Here is a 16,912-nt window from a genome sequence, read left to right on the forward strand (position 1 = left end):
GATGTCATTGAGAAAGTTACGATTTACTGAATATGATTATCCTATTTGTATGCATGTATCATTTTTGTATCTGAAGTTAGGAATATTGACTATGCATCTGTATTACAAATGTGTTTACACATGGGGAATGCCCACTAGACAAAAGTCTCTCAGTCTAGATCGCTGGCTAGGAAGGACCCATTCAGGTTAATGAGCCATTAGGAGAAAACTATAGGCCTTAGAAGGTGAGCCTTCCTGAGGATGCTACAGAAAGCCTCCAAGTTATGGCTGCTGTGACACTAGAGGACATGTGACCAGAACTCCAGCTTGGGATATCAGTATTTTTCCAATGGCTGGCTTGGGAACCAAGCTTTGAAACAAAGGGTATATGTATATCTACAATGCAAAGTTGTCAACAAAACTTTTGTCTTTCACAGGCAGTTAAAAAAGCCCCTCCCATGAAAGACTAAAGATTTGACAATGCAAGTGGCAGTGTGAACACGGCTTTGTGGGCAGGAGCACTCTTCTGCCGACAAAGCTAATGCCACTCATGTGGCTGGAAGTATTTTGTCAGCAAAAGTATGGACAAAGAGCATTTACACACAAACTTTGTCCCTAAAACCTGCATGGTGTAGACAAGCCCAAAGGGTTCCTGCCACATGCAAAAGCTATTTAAGGCAGAGGAGTGACATCATCATGGTTCTTCTCTGACTCCCCAAAGAGACTCCTGGAAACGCCTGAGGAACAAAGACTCAACTGGGGGAAGCGCTGGACCCAGCCTAAAGAGATTTTTAGCTTGTGAATGGAACACCTGGTGACTCCAAATTGTAAGCCAGTGCAGCTTGCCCCTTACGAATCTGCAGCCTGCTTGTATCCTCACTTAAGGTGAAGATTTGCTATTCATAGCCAATCTATGCAGAATATTAAACTTAGTTTGCATGTTTTGTTTATTTGCTAGGTAATCACTTAAAATCTATCTTGTAGTTAATAAACTTGTTTTTGCTTTGCCTAAGACCATTGTGTGGGAGTCAGAACTCAGGATAAAAAGCTGTTGTATATTCCTCTCCACATTTAGGGAGGGAGTAACTTTAAAGAGCTTATGCTGTACAGTTCTCTGAGCAGTGGAAGTTGGCATAATTTTGGGTTTACAATCCAGAGGGGGGTGCATGCCTGAGTAGTTGGGAAGTCCCTTAGCTGGAGCCTTCCCATGCAGGGCTGACCTATGCGTGGGCTGGGTAGCTTGTCACAACAGTACAGTGTAAAGGAAGCCCAGGCTGGTGGGTCAAGGGGACTCAGTGGAGCCCCAGCTCCAGATGGCACCCCAGGGGAATCCTGTCACAAGGACATTTCCTCCAGATCAAATGTCTTGTTCACCACTGTGCCTGATATCATGCTAGTAATGTTTCTGTGGTCCCTTTGAAAAGATTTCCCTGACAAAAAACTGATGGAAGCTGCGTACTTAGTCTTGCATCTGGGTGGCCTATCTTATGCCTTTCCAAGAGAGGATGGGTTTCAGCACAGATGTTGCAGATACTGTAAAGCTTCTGAGGAAGTTTTCAGGCAATAAGGAATACAAATAAGACTTCAAGACTAAGATACAAGCCTTTGACTGAACACACACAGTCTAGTTCCTTGTAAGGACTACAATAAGTAGGTGGGTGAAATTATCAAATACAGTCCCCTTTAACTTGAGTAAGAGTTTAAGTTGTACTAGGTCATTGCCTGGTAGAGCAGTGGGTGCACAGAATTCAGAGTTTATATATAAAACAGGCACAAAGCCCAGTGAATGAAGTATATTCCCTCTGAGAAACCAATCTAAAATGGCTTGTGATGCTTCTGAAAACATGAGGTATAGATCAGTCAGAGTTAGCAACCTCACTGAAGAGTAGCTGCATCAGCTAATGCATATCTTTATGTTTAAATGGGTATTCAGATAATGTAAAAATATATATTTAACTTTGACAGCTTTATTGATGTGAAAGAAACTAGTGAAATGCTACATTACGCTCAATCTACTAAAGTGAACAGCTCAATGTAGAATATTTTTTTCAGTTGCAAGTTAAAAAAAACACACTCAATTTTACTACAATTTGGTAATGTTTCTGTTTCTGTTTCTGGAAGTGAAGTCTTCCAAAAGAACATATTACTAGATACAGAGCCAACCACGTGCACTCACATTTTCGGAAATCTCACCTTCTTAAAAAAAAGCACTAATTAATATGGTAATTGACTAATTAATATGGTCATTGCAACAGTCACCTAGAATTTAGATACCAAGAAAAGAATTTTCAAAACACTTGGTTAGTAGGAACATATAAAGGTTAATAGAATGAGTGCTTCTCTTTAGCTCTCATTTCAGCTTCACTTAATAAACTCAAAGAAACTGATATGCAGCTTGGTTTAATTATACAGCTTCAAAAACAAGTGACAACATAAGATACAAGTCAGAAGTCTTTGTATGTAAATAGTATTGGTCTTAATCATGTTGACTACATATCCAGTTGAAATGCAGCTGCTTTACTTGCTGCATGCTAATTATGTCAGATAAAATGTGGCCCCAAATGTAGGTTTTATAAAACCACACACCAACAGAAAATGTTTTCACTATTTTATTTTAAAATTCTAATGGAAACAGATTAAAAGAAACCCACATTATTTCCTTGTATTATTTGCAACCAAAATATTTTAGCATTGGTCCAGCACATGAGAATGAGAGTCAAATTGACTAAAAGGAATAATCTATTTCCATCATCCAAACAGTGTGAAATGTGGAAGGAAAAAAAAAAAAAAAAAAAAAAAAAAAAAAAAAAAAGTAAAATCAGATTTTTTGAAAAATGATTTTATTGAAGGTATTCAGTAACATAGGCTAAAATATATTTTTAGAAGCACAAACTTGCTTACCTTTTAAGAGCAGTTTATGTGAAAAATGATTTACTTAAAAACAATATTTTCTGTAAGTTGCACTCTTACATTTTTGATGTGATACTTAAAATTGTCTGCAGTATATAGTTTTTTTTTTAAATTAGGTATAAAAAGTGTTCTGGAATTTCCATTAAGAGTCACTTCCTTTTCCTCTTAAGAGAATATTTAAAACAAAAAACAATAAATTAGCAGCTAAGATGGGAATTTAAACCTGAAAAAGGAAGATTCAGAACTTTATTACAACCACTGAACTTCACTTTGGTTTTAGTTTATTTAGGCACCTATCAAACTATTTTAATTACAATAGTCAAAACATTTTGGCTCTTTAAAAAAAAATGGTCAAAGTTAATTGCATCAGACAATGGATTGACTTAGTTCTGCTAAATATGGTTTATTTAGCAGAAGACAACTGCTCACAGGAACATCCAGATTCTGCACATAGTCACACACAGTTACAAATCATACATAAGCCATAAAAAGATTAACTGGTTATTCTAAATACATGCCTGTACAATACTTTTTTTTAATCTAAAATACAAATGTAGATGTTTTTAAAAAAAGTAAAATATATTCACATTTAATTTCACGTTTTCATTAGTTACACATGATATTGGTCTCATTAATACAATTACTTATGCAACTTAACTCATTCCTAAACAAATGGTTAATCATGACCCTATGAATGGAGTGGTTACAGTGGGATATAATGCACACTGCAGGAGTGAAATTTTGAAGGCCACGGAGCTTACTGTTTATGTAAGCAATACAGATCCATATGTGTTGCAATTAGGAGCCAGAAGAGATGCAACATTATCAGGAAACTGCTTTTCAAAATTAGGGCATACCGTATGGAGTAGAGAACAAAACTGGGGAATAAGTCAATATGCAGACAAGGGGAATAATATTTAAAGTCCTCAACCACTGCTGAGGACGAGAGGGAAGTCTGCAATTTAATATTAAACTTTTAGATAACAAACCTTGGACCTGAATTGTTCCCAGGCAAAAATGACAGGTTTCAAATAGAACAGATCCCTTGTCGGGTTTGTTAGAGGCTGTACTCAATAGTAAACAAGGTATCAAAATTTATTACATTGAGGTAACTAAAAACTGAGGCTGTTGGTGGGGTGGGTTTTTGTTTGATTTTTAACCAATAAAACAAAAAGGGGTTTTGCTTCTCAGCAGCAACCAAAGCCATTTTATAGCCCATTGTTACAAAACTGGACATAACCCATGCAGTGATTCTAATTTGTTTCTTTCTTTTCTCCTCTACGATCTCCGATTGTCATAATCACTGACCATCCTTTTTATGTGTGACAGTTTACTCTTCAGTTTCTTGCACTGTGCCTTTTTGTTCTTATAGTCTGCTGACTAAAAACAAACACACAAACCAAATATGGCATTAGACCAATCAGAATTCTCTACAAGTATCTAAAAGTAATTTTTTTTCATATGAAAAGGGCTCTAGGGCAGCACATTAATATAAAAATCCATTTTAAATAAAATTATAAATCTCAGAGTTATAAAAGTCAGTAAATGTCAGTTTGAGTCCTATCTGGAAAAGGTTCCCAGGAATCTAAGCAGCTCATCTGTTTACACACTATTCTGGCAGTCTGTATAACGATAGGAGTACTTGTGGCATAAGCTTAGGGCTTGGCTACACTGGAGAGTTGCAGCGCTGGTGGTGGGTTTACAGCGCTGCAACTTAGTAACTGTCCACACCTGCAAGGCACATCCAGCGCTGCAACTCCCTGCTTGAGGTGTAACATTGCAGCGCTGGTGATGCAGTGCTGCTCATCAAGTGTGGCCACCAAAAGCGCCGTTATTGGCCTCCAGGGTATTAGGAGGTATCCCAGAATTCCTGTCCACAACAAACCGGAAGAATGGCTGAACTCCGAGCTCCCCGGAGCTACTTATCTAAAAAACAAACACAGCTGCTCTTTGCTCCAGTGAGTGAGCAGAGGCAGGGGAATTGCTTTGGAATGTTCACAGCTGTTTGCTTGAGGAGAGAGGGGAGTCCGTGTTGAGCAGCTGCTTATGTGGTCTGAAGGCTATTTAGGAGTGCATAATTTGCATTTAGTGAGTAAGAGAGGGGTGGGGGAAGGGCTCAAAACTTTTAAAATGATTGAAGGTAGGTGCTGTGTATCTTCCAGTCCTTAGAACTTGCAAGGCAGGGAGCTGAGAACAGTGTCAGCTCCAAAAATCCACTCTCTCTGTCTCCCCCATACTCCCTGTCAACCTTCACCCCACCCCCCTGTTTTGAAAAGCACGTTGCAACCACTTGAATGCTGGGATAGCTGCCCACAATGCACCACTCCCAACAGCGCTGCAAATGCTGCAAATGTGGCCACACTGCAGCGCTGGTAGCTGTCAGTGTGGCCACACTGCAGCGCTTTCCCTACACAGCTGTACGAAGACAGCTGTAACTCCCAGTGCTGTACAACTAAGTGTAGCCATACCCTTACTCTGAAACCTGTATAATGATAAACACTTGGACTTTTAAGTTACTTTTATACTGTAAAAAAAGATAAAAAAATACTCCAGTTCCTTTACCAGCTTAACTAGCCTGCTGTAAGAAGAATCCATTCTTATAGGAACTTCCAAGGTTTGGGGAAAAAAACAAAAAAAACCCACAACACACAAATGTGTGTGTATTGGTGACCACCAAGTAGGGAATCATATGTAAATAAGCCCAGACACAGTCTGATCAAGAGAGGAGTTGCAGCCAGCCCTCCTATGCAAGGTCCAAAGCAGCTTCCCAAGTACCAGTAGCAAAAATATTGCCAATACCTAGGAAGTTCATAGTCTCTTTTTGGGGTGGGGGGGAACTAACTTACAATTTTTTTTTAACTCTTGAGGTTGGCAGTACTGGAGTTGAAACTATTTGCCTTGTGTTTTCTTCGAGCATTCAGAGTTCATTTTTAAGGCTTTGTTCTACAGCCACGAGGGTTAGAAACTATTTTACTAAAAAGCTGACAATCTCATAATAATAAACTAGTTCTATCACCTGGGGCATTAAGACAGACACTAAATATCATGAGATATTTGCTATAAAGTTGAGAGTTGGCAACATTTCATGTACTGTTTCAAAGTTTTCAAAAGTGGCAATCAGAAGATACTGTTCTCTCATGTGTGCAGAAGTTTCAGATTTAGATTAGGTAAGAGCAAAACTGTTATTTAACTTCCACAAAGATAAACCCAGCAAAGATAGGAAAGACCTGTTTATCCATTCAGTATCTCCCTGCCAATGCAATCTTAGTCCCTTACGAAAGTTTGCCTACAAATGCATACAGTTTGACAGATTAAATCAGGAGAAGCCCAATACTTGAAAACCAGGAATGTTGCATATTAGGATTGAGGGACAAGGGAATCTTGCCCCACACTTAACTTTTGCCAGTGCTTTATTAGTCCTGCTATTTAACTGGCATTCTGTCTGCCTACAAAATGCTTTAAGCATACTGAAGTCTTTACTCAGTTGCCATTAATTCAGTATTGTGATAGCTGGAGTCATCTCACCACAAACACCCATTATATTACGGCCATACTGAGAAGCATCTCAACAGGTTTTCAGGTAGTTTAGGCCAATTTCAGTTCTGGTATAAGCAGTCACAACTAGACTGCTTGACTACACTGGAGATGTGCCAAGACAGGGTTAGACTTCTTGAATTTTCTGCTCAAGCCCAAGTTAGAGATTTGCTAAAAGAAAAGTACTTGGCATCTGCTTCCAGTGGTTATCACTCTGCATGTGAGTTGGACAGGGAGAAAAGGAAGGAAGATTTTATTTATTTATTTTACACACACACACACACACTAAGTCCTTAGAAATAACAAACAAGAATAAGAGAACCTTATGATACTTACTGCTTTTATATCCTTCATCCTATTGTACTCATCAGCAGCAACCTATAATTAGGGAGAAAATTAAATTAAAGAGGACAGTTCATGTCAGTGTTATGAACAACACAGGTTTAACATCCTATTACACGGTTTTGAGTTGTTAACCATACATTTGGAAAAAAATCTGAAGTTACAAAGAAAGGCAGTTGAACTACAGAGGATGTAAAAATAGTCTTCGGGTGTCAGCCTGGTAGACAGTCTGAGGGATTTAGAGCTAGAAATCGGTTTGTGTTGGCATGTACCATATATCCTATTCTCTCAGAGGAGAAAGGCCCATTTAATAAAAATCTGAAGGAGGTTGGGAATGCTATTCAAGGCTGGACAAAAATTCTGATATTGACAGAAGAGATCATCAGTATTTCTTCCAGTACATGGATAGTTTTTAATCCCAGGCCAAGATCTAGAACTCTGGAACAGGGTCTAAAAGATATGACAATCTTACTATCAAAATATCAGGAAGTTTTTTCACTCTATTTGTAGAAGTTTTCCATTTACAAAGATCTTCAGTATCCCATTAAACTTTTAATAAAACCTCTAAATTCTAAAAAGCTCCTTTTTCAAATTCAAATTCATTAAGTTTTGCATGATCAGTTCACTAACTCTAAGTTTACTTGCTACATAGTAATTTGTATGACAAAGCTAGCATTCACTGGTACATGGCACATATTTTTGCATACATTAATTAAGCACCCTATCCTTCACAATCCCCCCCCCCCCAAGATATCCTGCATAAACATTCAAAGTTATCCATGGAAATACCTTATATTCCTCACTGTCTTCACTATAGTCATCCAACTCTTTATCCAGTCGAGAGAGTGTTTTACTGACTTCATCAAGTTCAGCTTGCAAACTCTTGTATTCTTGTAATCTGAAGTCAAAGTCTCGCTTATACGCTTGCCTTTGTTGATCTGTTGTTATTGGTGGGTATTCCCTAGGGGAAAATTTGGTGGCAGGAAGGTGCGGGAAGTTGAGAGGGGGAAAAAAAGTCACTTGTTACATATGGTATGGGCTATCTTCAACTGTATAAACAGAAAGCATTTGTTTATCCATTTGATGGAGAGTGAGAGTGCATCTTAAGTTTTGGATGAAAGTTACTGCGCCTGACAGGAAACTAGTGGCACTGGTAGGGCCACATAGCAAGCTCCTTAGTTCCTGTTACAGCTTTCTCCTTTATGTGAAAAGAGCCCTTTAATACTTGCGATTTTCTCCCTTTGAAGGAATTCTGTAATTATGTCACCTGTCAATCTCCTTTTTGATAAACTAAACAGACTGATCACTTCAAATTTCTCACTACAAGACCTTTTCTCTGGCCCTCAGAGTATTTTTGTGGCTCTCTTCTGTATTTTCTCAAAATGTGGACCCTGGAACTGTATGGAATAATCAAGTGTCAGTCTCATCAATGCCATATATAGAAGTAAAATAACCTCCCTACTCTTATTATATATTCCCTGTGCATTGTTTTAGCCTTTTTGCCAGAGCACCACATTGGGAGCTCATGTCGAGTTACTTGTTCACTGTGATTCCTAAATCCTTTTCAGAGTCACTGCTTTCCTGGATACATTCCCCTATTCTGTAAATTTTGCCTGCATTCCTTATTCCTAGATGTGTAACTTTGCTTTTGACCTTATTAACACACATTCTGTTTGAAAGAGCAGCAAAGAATCCTGTGCACCTTATAGACTAACAGACGTTTTGGAGCAATACCCACTTCCTCAGATGCATGTAGTGGAAATTTCCAGGGGCAGGTATATATATGCTAGCAAGCAAGCTAGAGATAACGAGGTCAGTTCAATCAGGGAGGATGAGGCCCTGTTCTAGCAGTTGAGGTGTGAAAACCAAGGGAGGAGAAACTGGTTTTGTAATTGGCAAGCCATTCACAGTCTTTGTTCAATCCTGAGCTGATGGTGTCAAATTTGCAGATGAACTGAAGCTCAGCAGTTTCTCTTTGAAGTCTGGTCCTGAAGTTTTTTTGCTGCAGGATGGCCACCTTAAGGTCTGCTATAGTGTGGCCAGGGAGGTTGAAGTGCTCTCCTACAGGTTTTTGTATATTGCCATTCCTAATGTCTGATTTGTGTCCATTTATCCTTTTCTGTAGATATTGTCCAGTTTGGCCGATGTACGTAGCAGAGGGGCATTGCTGGCACATGATGGCGTATATTACATTGGTGGATGTGCAGGTGAATGAACCAGTGATGGTGTGGCTGATCTGGTTAGGTCCTGTGATGGTGTCGCTGGTGTAGATATGTGGGCAGAGTTGGCATCGAGGTTTGTTGCATGGATTGGTTCCTGAGCTAGAGTTATTATGGTGCAGTGACCAACACCTACAAAATCTCCACCAAGCATTCTCAAAACTACAATACCCGCATGAGGAAATAAGGAAACAGATCAACAAGGCCAGACGTGTACCCAGAAGCCTCCTACTGCAAGACAAACCCAAGAAAGAAACCAACAGGACTCCACTGGCCATCACATACAGCCCCCAGCTAAAACTCCTCCAACGCATCATCAAGGATCTACAACCCATCCTGGACAATGATCCCACACTTTCACAGGCCTTGAGTGGCAGGCCAGTCCTTGCCCACAGACAACCTGCCAACCTGAAACATATTCTCACCAGTAACTGCACACCGCACCATAATAACTCTAGCTCAGGAACCAATCCATGCAACAAACCTTGATGCCAACTCTGCCCACATATCTACACCAGCGACACCATCACAGGACCTAACCAGATCAGCCACACCATCACTGGTTCATTCACCTGCACATCCACCAATGTAATATACGCCATCATATGCCAGCAATGCCCCGCTGCTACGTACATCGGCCAAACTGGACAATATCTACAGAAAAGGATAAATGGACACAAATCAGACATTAGGAATGGCAATATACAAAAACCTGTAGGAGAGCACTTCAACCTCCCTGGCCACACTATAGCAGACCTTAAGGTGGCCATCCTGCAGCAAAAAAACTTCAGGACCAGACTTCAAAGAGAAACTGCTGAGCTTCAGTTCATCTGCAAATTTGACACCATCAGCTCAGGATTGAACAAAGACTGTGAATGGCTTGCCAATTACAAAACCAGTTTCTCCTCCCTTGGTTTTCACACCTCAACTGCTAGAACAGGGCCTCATCCTCCCCGATTGAACTGACTTCGTTATCTCTAGCTTGCTTGCTAGCATATATATACCTGCCCCTGGAAATTTCCACTACATGCATCTGAGGAAGTGGGTATTCACCCACGAAAGCTCATGCTCCAAAACGTCTGTTAGTCTATAAGGTGCCACAGGATTCTCTGCTGCTTTTACAGATCCAGACTAACACGGCTACCCCTCTGATTCTGTTTGAATGGGCCCAGATTATCAAGCAAACCAGATTACTTACCATTCCAACAATCTGTGTGTCATCTGCAAATTTTGTCCACGGTGATGTTATATTTGCTTCCAGATCATAGATAAAAAATGTTGAATAGCATTGGATCTAGTACTGCTCCCTTCAGAACACCACCAGAAATACTCCCATGCAAGTATGATTCCCCACTGATATCTGCTTGCTGAGATCTGTCAGTTAACCAGTTCTTAAGCCATTTCATGTGTGCTCTCTTCATATTGTATATAGAATCAATTTTTTAAAATCAGAATGGCATGCAGTTTTAAAATCAAAGCATATTACATCTACATAGTTACTTTTATTATCAAATTTGTAATCTTACCAAAATATATAGTCAGATTTGTATGACAAGACCTGTATTCCATAAAAATCACATTTTACTGGCAGTATATTTAGGCTTCATTTTAAAAAAATCAAGATAATATCAATGTTTATTGCTAAGCATTTTTTATTTACTAAGTTTTTACAATTGCAGAAAGTCATGCAGGGGTTAGGTGATTATTTAATGACAGATGTTGAGATTCCAAATGTTAAGAGTTTTACAACTCTTAAAACACAAGTTGTCAACATCAAATGTCCAAATATTCAAAGTATCCTTAAATCAACTAAATTTCTCAAGCAGCACTTTTTTCTTCACCCATCTGTATTTTGATGATTACTGATGGAAATATTTTTTGTTGCTTTGGATGTGAACAGTGAAATTGACATTTGATCGATAAAAGTCTAACCTTTCCAAGCCTAACTATATTCCTATCCTTTAATTCATTATTAATTGAATCCCATATCAGCTTTTCCATTATTTTGCCCAGGACTGAGGTCAGGCTAATTGGCCTATAGTTACCCAAGTCATCCTACTTTCCCTTTTTGAATATTGGCACAACAACATTAGTACTCTTCCCATCTTCTGGATTTTCCCGGGAACCAACTTCCCAATTCACATTTACTATGCAAAATACCCAAGTGCTTTTCCTAAATGCAAATTGCTAACTTTTACCAAAGTGTATAGTGGCTTGAATAGTTTAATCCTTCTTTCTTGTAGGTTTATAAAATATTACACCTCTGCAGGTTAGGATTCAACTATATTATCCCACTGCCACCTTCTCAACAGCTCATTTTGGAATAGCCATCAGTTTTTAGCAAGTGTTCCACAGATTAACTTGATCATTGTCTAAAGACCACTTGTATTTATTTATTAAACTATTATTATTATTAAATACGGCTAATTTCATTCAAAAGCACTATCCACGTCATAGCAGCATGAAGTCCTAGCTGTCCATAACAAATATTTCAGTTTCTTCATCACCCAAAGCATGTCAGTTTTTGTCTATATGCATGGCAGCATTTACTGTGAGAGAACATTAAGGACTATGAAAGCTGGTTTAGCATAGATTTGCTGCGTGTGCTCAGGAGGAAGTCAGTGCGTTTCAATATTGAAGTAACAGGAGTGTTGCGGAGGAGGGGAGAGTTTTATTACCCGCTTTTTGGGAGAGCTTGCAGCATGTATGCATTCAACTTGATTTGCTCTGAGGAACAGTGTTAAGAACTCACTAAAACAAATTTTGAAGCATATGTTATATTGGTTAACTGCTTCAGTCTCAATAATAATATATAAATGGGACACTTCAAATATACTTGGCGCATTCCACTGAATACAGATGTCTCAAGACACCCAAAGTCTTGTTCCATGACCATATTATGAAATCATTTTAGATAGTGGCATCAGTGGAAGAGGCTCAGTGGAAGAGGCTACTTCAGACAAGTAACAGCAGATAATGCGACTGCTGCAAATACTCCTTTCAAAGGCAATGTTTCCAAGTATAAAAAGGTAATTCTCTTCCCACCACCTTTCCAGGCCCTTCTTCCTATTCCAGTAGTTCTTATGCTGCCACTATCCACAGTATGGAAGTGGCACTGCAGCTATATTAATAACAAGCTTCCAACCACTACCACATTCAGCAGAGACAGCACATTTATTAACTGGGTTAGCCCATCTAAAGTATCACAAGCAGGGGAGTTAGTATTATTTCAATGCCTGATGAAGTTATTGTCGGTACCTGTCCCAGTCCTCCTCCAGCTCATCACAAGACTCCCCTCCAGTTGTGTAATCTGCATCATAGTTATCAGAGTTGGTTCTCTTCTGTCTTCCTGCTCTTCTCTTTTGTGGTGGTTCCTTAGTCGATCCATCATAACTACTGTTACCAGTATAATTTGACTGTGTGAGGTCCTTCGTTAACGGAACAATAACTTCAGACTTCCTACCAAAAGCAGTAAAGATCTCATTAGTTGCCATTTACAGGCTGAATTATCAACATTAAACACAGGGTAAGTATTAACAGGATCAATTAGAGACAAAATAATCTGGATTTTTATTCTATACAAAATTCAACATCTATTTGGAAAACAAAAGTCATTCATTTGAATTCACTAACTTTGGTTAACAAATTGCTTATAATATAAAATATGAATGTATTTGTTCCAAACTAAAATGGAACAAGTTTCCCAGATTTTTAACCACTCCACCTCTGTGATTTCATGCTCCCATTTTCACCTAAAACTGGTGAGTTGAGAAACACACACTGGGCTGAAAGTGTAATCAACTAACCTTTTAAAGAATAGTAAGAGATCCCTATACAAAGAAAGCTGCTTGTGAATTTTTAAAAGTGTGTCTGTTATGAATTTTTAAAAGTGTCTCTCTTACAGAATGGCACTCAGTTTAAAGTAGAAATAATAGTTGATAAAATGGCAGTAGCCCAAAGGTCCATCAAAGGTATGTCTGTCAAAGACTGTCCTTTGAATGGATGGAATCCATTTGTTACCTAAACATGGAGTATGAAATTTCTTAGATGATTAGCATTTTTGCCGTACAAATGCTCTTAAGATTTTAGAAACAACTACATTTTGCTTATAGCAAGGACTGAGAGACCACAGTGACTGTCCTGGACACAATCCTGAGTATCACATTTTAGGATAGACACTGTAGAATAGAAGATGAAGAAGTGGGCAACAGAAATAGAGTGCGTTTTGGTGAGCAAAAGTTATGAAAATCTGGCATATGGCCCAACAATTAATTTCACAGCATGGTGATAGTCCCTGCAAATAATCATGTTTTGTATAAACCATCAGGAATAAATTTCCTATTTACAGGGTCTATTGTTGTTTACATATAGGCTCTCCCTCTGGATCTTCTAGAGCACAGGGCTGAAGATTGAGCTCCTCCCTGCTTGTTGATGTAAAACATCAAAGCTGTGTTGTCTGTCAAGACCTGCACCACCTTGCCTTAGATCTGGGGAAGGACCATCTGGCAAGCCAAACATATCACCGTGAGTTCCCTGACATTTATTTGCAAGGAGAGTTCTTCTTGGGACCAGAGGCCCTGAGTCCTGAGACTGTTGACGTGGGCTCCCCACTCCAGGTCTGATGCATCCAAAAATCAAGGTTACCAATAGATACATGGCAGCTAAAAGTTAGGGAACCCAGTTCTCCCCACCAAGCCAGTGAAGCTAGGATGGGCAGCAAAATCACAAGTACCAAGTCCAAGTGGTTTCTGCCCAGGGAGTAGACTGACACCAGCCACATCTGTAGAGATCTGAGCTGTAGCTGCGCGTAGTGCACCAGATAGGTGCATGCCACCATGTGACCCAACAATTCGAGGAAAACCCAGGCGGTTGTAAGAGGGTAGGTTGCAAACTGGGAGATCCAATCCAACAGAGTTCGGAATATGGTCTCCAGTAAATAGGCCTGAGCTGGAGTCAAGTACCGCCTTGATGAACTCTATTCTCTGAACTGGGATCAAAGTTGACTTTTGCTCATTTATTATGAGGTCCAGTGCCTTAAAGTGGCCCATATTATGCCAGTGATTTGCTGGACTTGAGCCTGTGAGTGGCCTTTGATCAGTCAGTCGTCAAGGTATGGGCAGACTTGTACACCTCGATGCCTGAGGAAAGCCACAACCACTACCATACACTTAGTGAAAACCCATGGGGCTGTCGACAGGCTGAAAGGAAGCACAGTGAATTAGTAGTGGCATTGACCCACCACAAACCTGAGGAATCTCCTGTGTTGACGGAAGACAGAGATGTAGAAAATAAGAGTCCTTCAAAATGAGGTTGGCATACCAGTCTTCTGGATCCAGGGAGGGAATGATGGAGGCCAGGGAGACCATGAGGAACCTCAATTTCTTGTGATATTTGTTGAGGCGACACAGGTCCAGGATGGGCCATTAGATCCCCTTTGGCCTTCCGGATTAGGAAATAATTGGGAGTAAAACCCCTTCCCTCTCATGTCTTGAGGAATCTCCTCACATAGGAGGGCTTGCACCTCCTGGATGAAAATCTGCTTGTGAGAAGGGTCCTTGAAGAGGGATGGGGAAGGGAGATAGCAGGGATGGGGAGAATAAAGGGTTACTGAAGGATGTAACCAACTGTTATAGTGCTGAGCACCCAATGGTCCAATGTTATGAAGACCATGCCACCTGGAAGGGTGACAGGTGGTCTAAAAAACAAATAGGGGGATGGATCTGCAGTTGAGGTGGGATGCCATCCTCGGACGTACCTTCAAAAGGCCTGTCTGACCTCACCGGGCTATTTATGCAAGTCCCACTGGAAAGCTGAGGCAGAAAGTAGGGGCTGACAACATTTATAGTCCTTTCCCTTTCTTTCGTAGAGCTCCTGCCTGGGAGGCATGAGAAATCTGGGAGGCTGCTGAGGCCTAAAATGCTTCCTGGAGGCATGTAAAGGCCCAGGGAGCAAAGCAAAGCATGGCCCTTGAGTCTTAGAGGCCGTGAAGCTTGAAGTCTGTTTGTTTCAAGAACAGGAAGGTACCCTTGAAGGGGAGGGTCCTGGATGGACTGCAGCACTTTGTGAGAGGCACCTGATGACTGGAGTCATGAACAGTGCCTCATGGTGACTGCTGACGCCACTGTTCTGGCTGCTGAGTAAGCCACATCCAGAGCTGCCAGGAGGGAGGTCCTGGCCCCGCATCTTGCCTTACTCCAGGCTGGCCATGAACTCCTGCCTTGACTCCTGTGACAGAGTCCTTAAATTTGACCACTGAGTTGCACATGTTCAAATCGTACTGACCCAACAGAGCCTGCTGGTTAGAGACATGCAACTTGAGGCTGCCTGTTGAACAAGTTGTGTGTTCAAACAGGTCCAGTCTCAGCCTCCTTATTTTTGGGAGTAGCATTCAACTGCCTCTGTCTGTCCCACTCGTTTGTAGCCAACACCACCAGGGACTGGGGGAAAATGCAAGTACAGGTACTCAAACCCACTGGCTGGTACATAGTACTACTTCTCTGCCCTTTTTGAGATGGGGGCAGACACAAAGGGGTCTGCCAGAGCACCCTGACAGGCCCCAACACTGTCTCATTAACTGGCAGCATCACTCTGGATGGAGCCGCTGCAGCCAAGGTATCAATTAAGTTGTGCACAGACTCCTTCAGCTCCTCAGCTTCCAGCCCTAAGTCTGCAGTGACCCATTTCAGGAGCTCTTGATGGGCTCGGAAGTCATCCAGAGGCAGCAGGATACTGGGCCTGCAACCTTCTCATCCGGGGATGACAAGGAAGAGGCCAGCCCCGGAGAATAGGATGCCTCTTCTTCCTCCACCTGCACCACTTCCATTGGGTCCACTTCTGGGACCTCCGTACCAGGGTCAGTACCAGAATCAGGGTCCAGTGCCTGGTGGGATGGAACAGTACCATCACCTAGAACTAGCAATATATTCTCTGTGCCTTGACTTCAAGGCATTCCTCTGAAGGAAACTGTATCCAGCATACCTATGTCAGACAAAGGAAACATCACCTCAGTCCAAAGCTGTCAGAGAAGAGAAGTAAAGGGGGTAAAGAGGTATCTCAGAGTGATATAGTGCAGTATTTCTCAACCTTTTTGATATCAGGGACAGGCTTGCTGCCTTCCTAAATTGTGTCAGGGAGATCTTGGGGACCAGCACTGGCCCACACATCTGTCGTTCTGGGAACACCGATAGAGTGGACTCCATTCAGACTTGCCATAAGACTTCATCCTATTATAAATTTAATTTTAAAATTTCTACTAAATTTGAAGTGTTTTCCTTTCCCTATGCAGCTAAAGACTATCTAGAGCAGGGGCTCCCAAACTGTGGGGCACAACCCTCTAGGGTGGTGTGACAGCTCTGGGCCATCCCCCACAGGGGACAGGAAGGGAATATGCCATCCAGTCCTACTCTGTCCCCAGCTCTGCTCTAACTCCACCCCCAGCTGCAGCTCCACCGGCCCCACTCCCAGCCTCAGCTCTGACCCTGCCCCCAACTGTGGCCCTAGCCCTCTGACCCCATCCACGTCTCTCTCACCCCAGGAACCCTGGTCCCGCAGGACAGGGCACGGACAGAAGTAACAAGGGTTTTGTGTGCAGCCCTGAAAAGTTCGGGGACCACTCATCTAGAGAATCATCTCTGGCACTTCCTGAAACAGGTAGAACTAGAACAGAAGAAGAGTGTCTACTGGGAGGAGAGATAATTCCCCCAGCTCCCCTCCTAATTGTTATAAGTGGCAAAGTTAAGATTCTGAAATTAAATGCTGAAATGTGCAGTATCAGGGTTCAGTTGCTCTGAATTAGTTTTCAAAAGTTTGTGTGTTTCATAAGTGCAGGGCCTGATTCACACTTCAGTGTGTTCACTATTTAACAGTTTCTTGAAAGATCAAGGCCTGTATGACAAGTGATCTGCAAGAAAGAGAGAAGGAAATGTCTG

At 41.1% G+C, this 16,912-nt stretch overlaps 1 protein-coding gene across 2 annotated transcripts in view; it reads right to left on the minus strand.

Annotated features, from left to right (window-relative positions):
- Positions 1-2,776: 2,776 nt before the first annotated feature.
- Positions 2,777-16,912, minus strand: part of OCLN (occludin) — a 30,767-nt gene continuing 16,631 nt past the window's right edge. For both annotated transcript variants that reach the window (XM_050946132.1, XM_050946131.1), the window contains exons 6-9: positions 12,243-12,443; positions 7,555-7,726; positions 6,760-6,801; positions 2,777-4,269 (exon numbers count right to left, since the gene is read on the minus strand). In XM_050946132.1, coding sequence (XP_050802089.1) covers positions 4,168-4,269; positions 6,760-6,801; positions 7,555-7,726; positions 12,243-12,443 — 517 coding nt within the window. In that variant the 3' untranslated portion in view covers positions 2,777-4,167. The remainder of the gene's footprint in view (positions 4,270-6,759; positions 6,802-7,554; positions 7,727-12,242; positions 12,444-16,912) is intronic.

The sequence above is a fragment of the Gopherus flavomarginatus genome, chromosome 3 (assembly GCF_025201925.1).
Source record: "Gopherus flavomarginatus isolate rGopFla2 chromosome 3, rGopFla2.mat.asm, whole genome shotgun sequence".
NCBI classification, from domain to species: domain Eukaryota; kingdom Metazoa; phylum Chordata; order Testudines; family Testudinidae; genus Gopherus; species Gopherus flavomarginatus.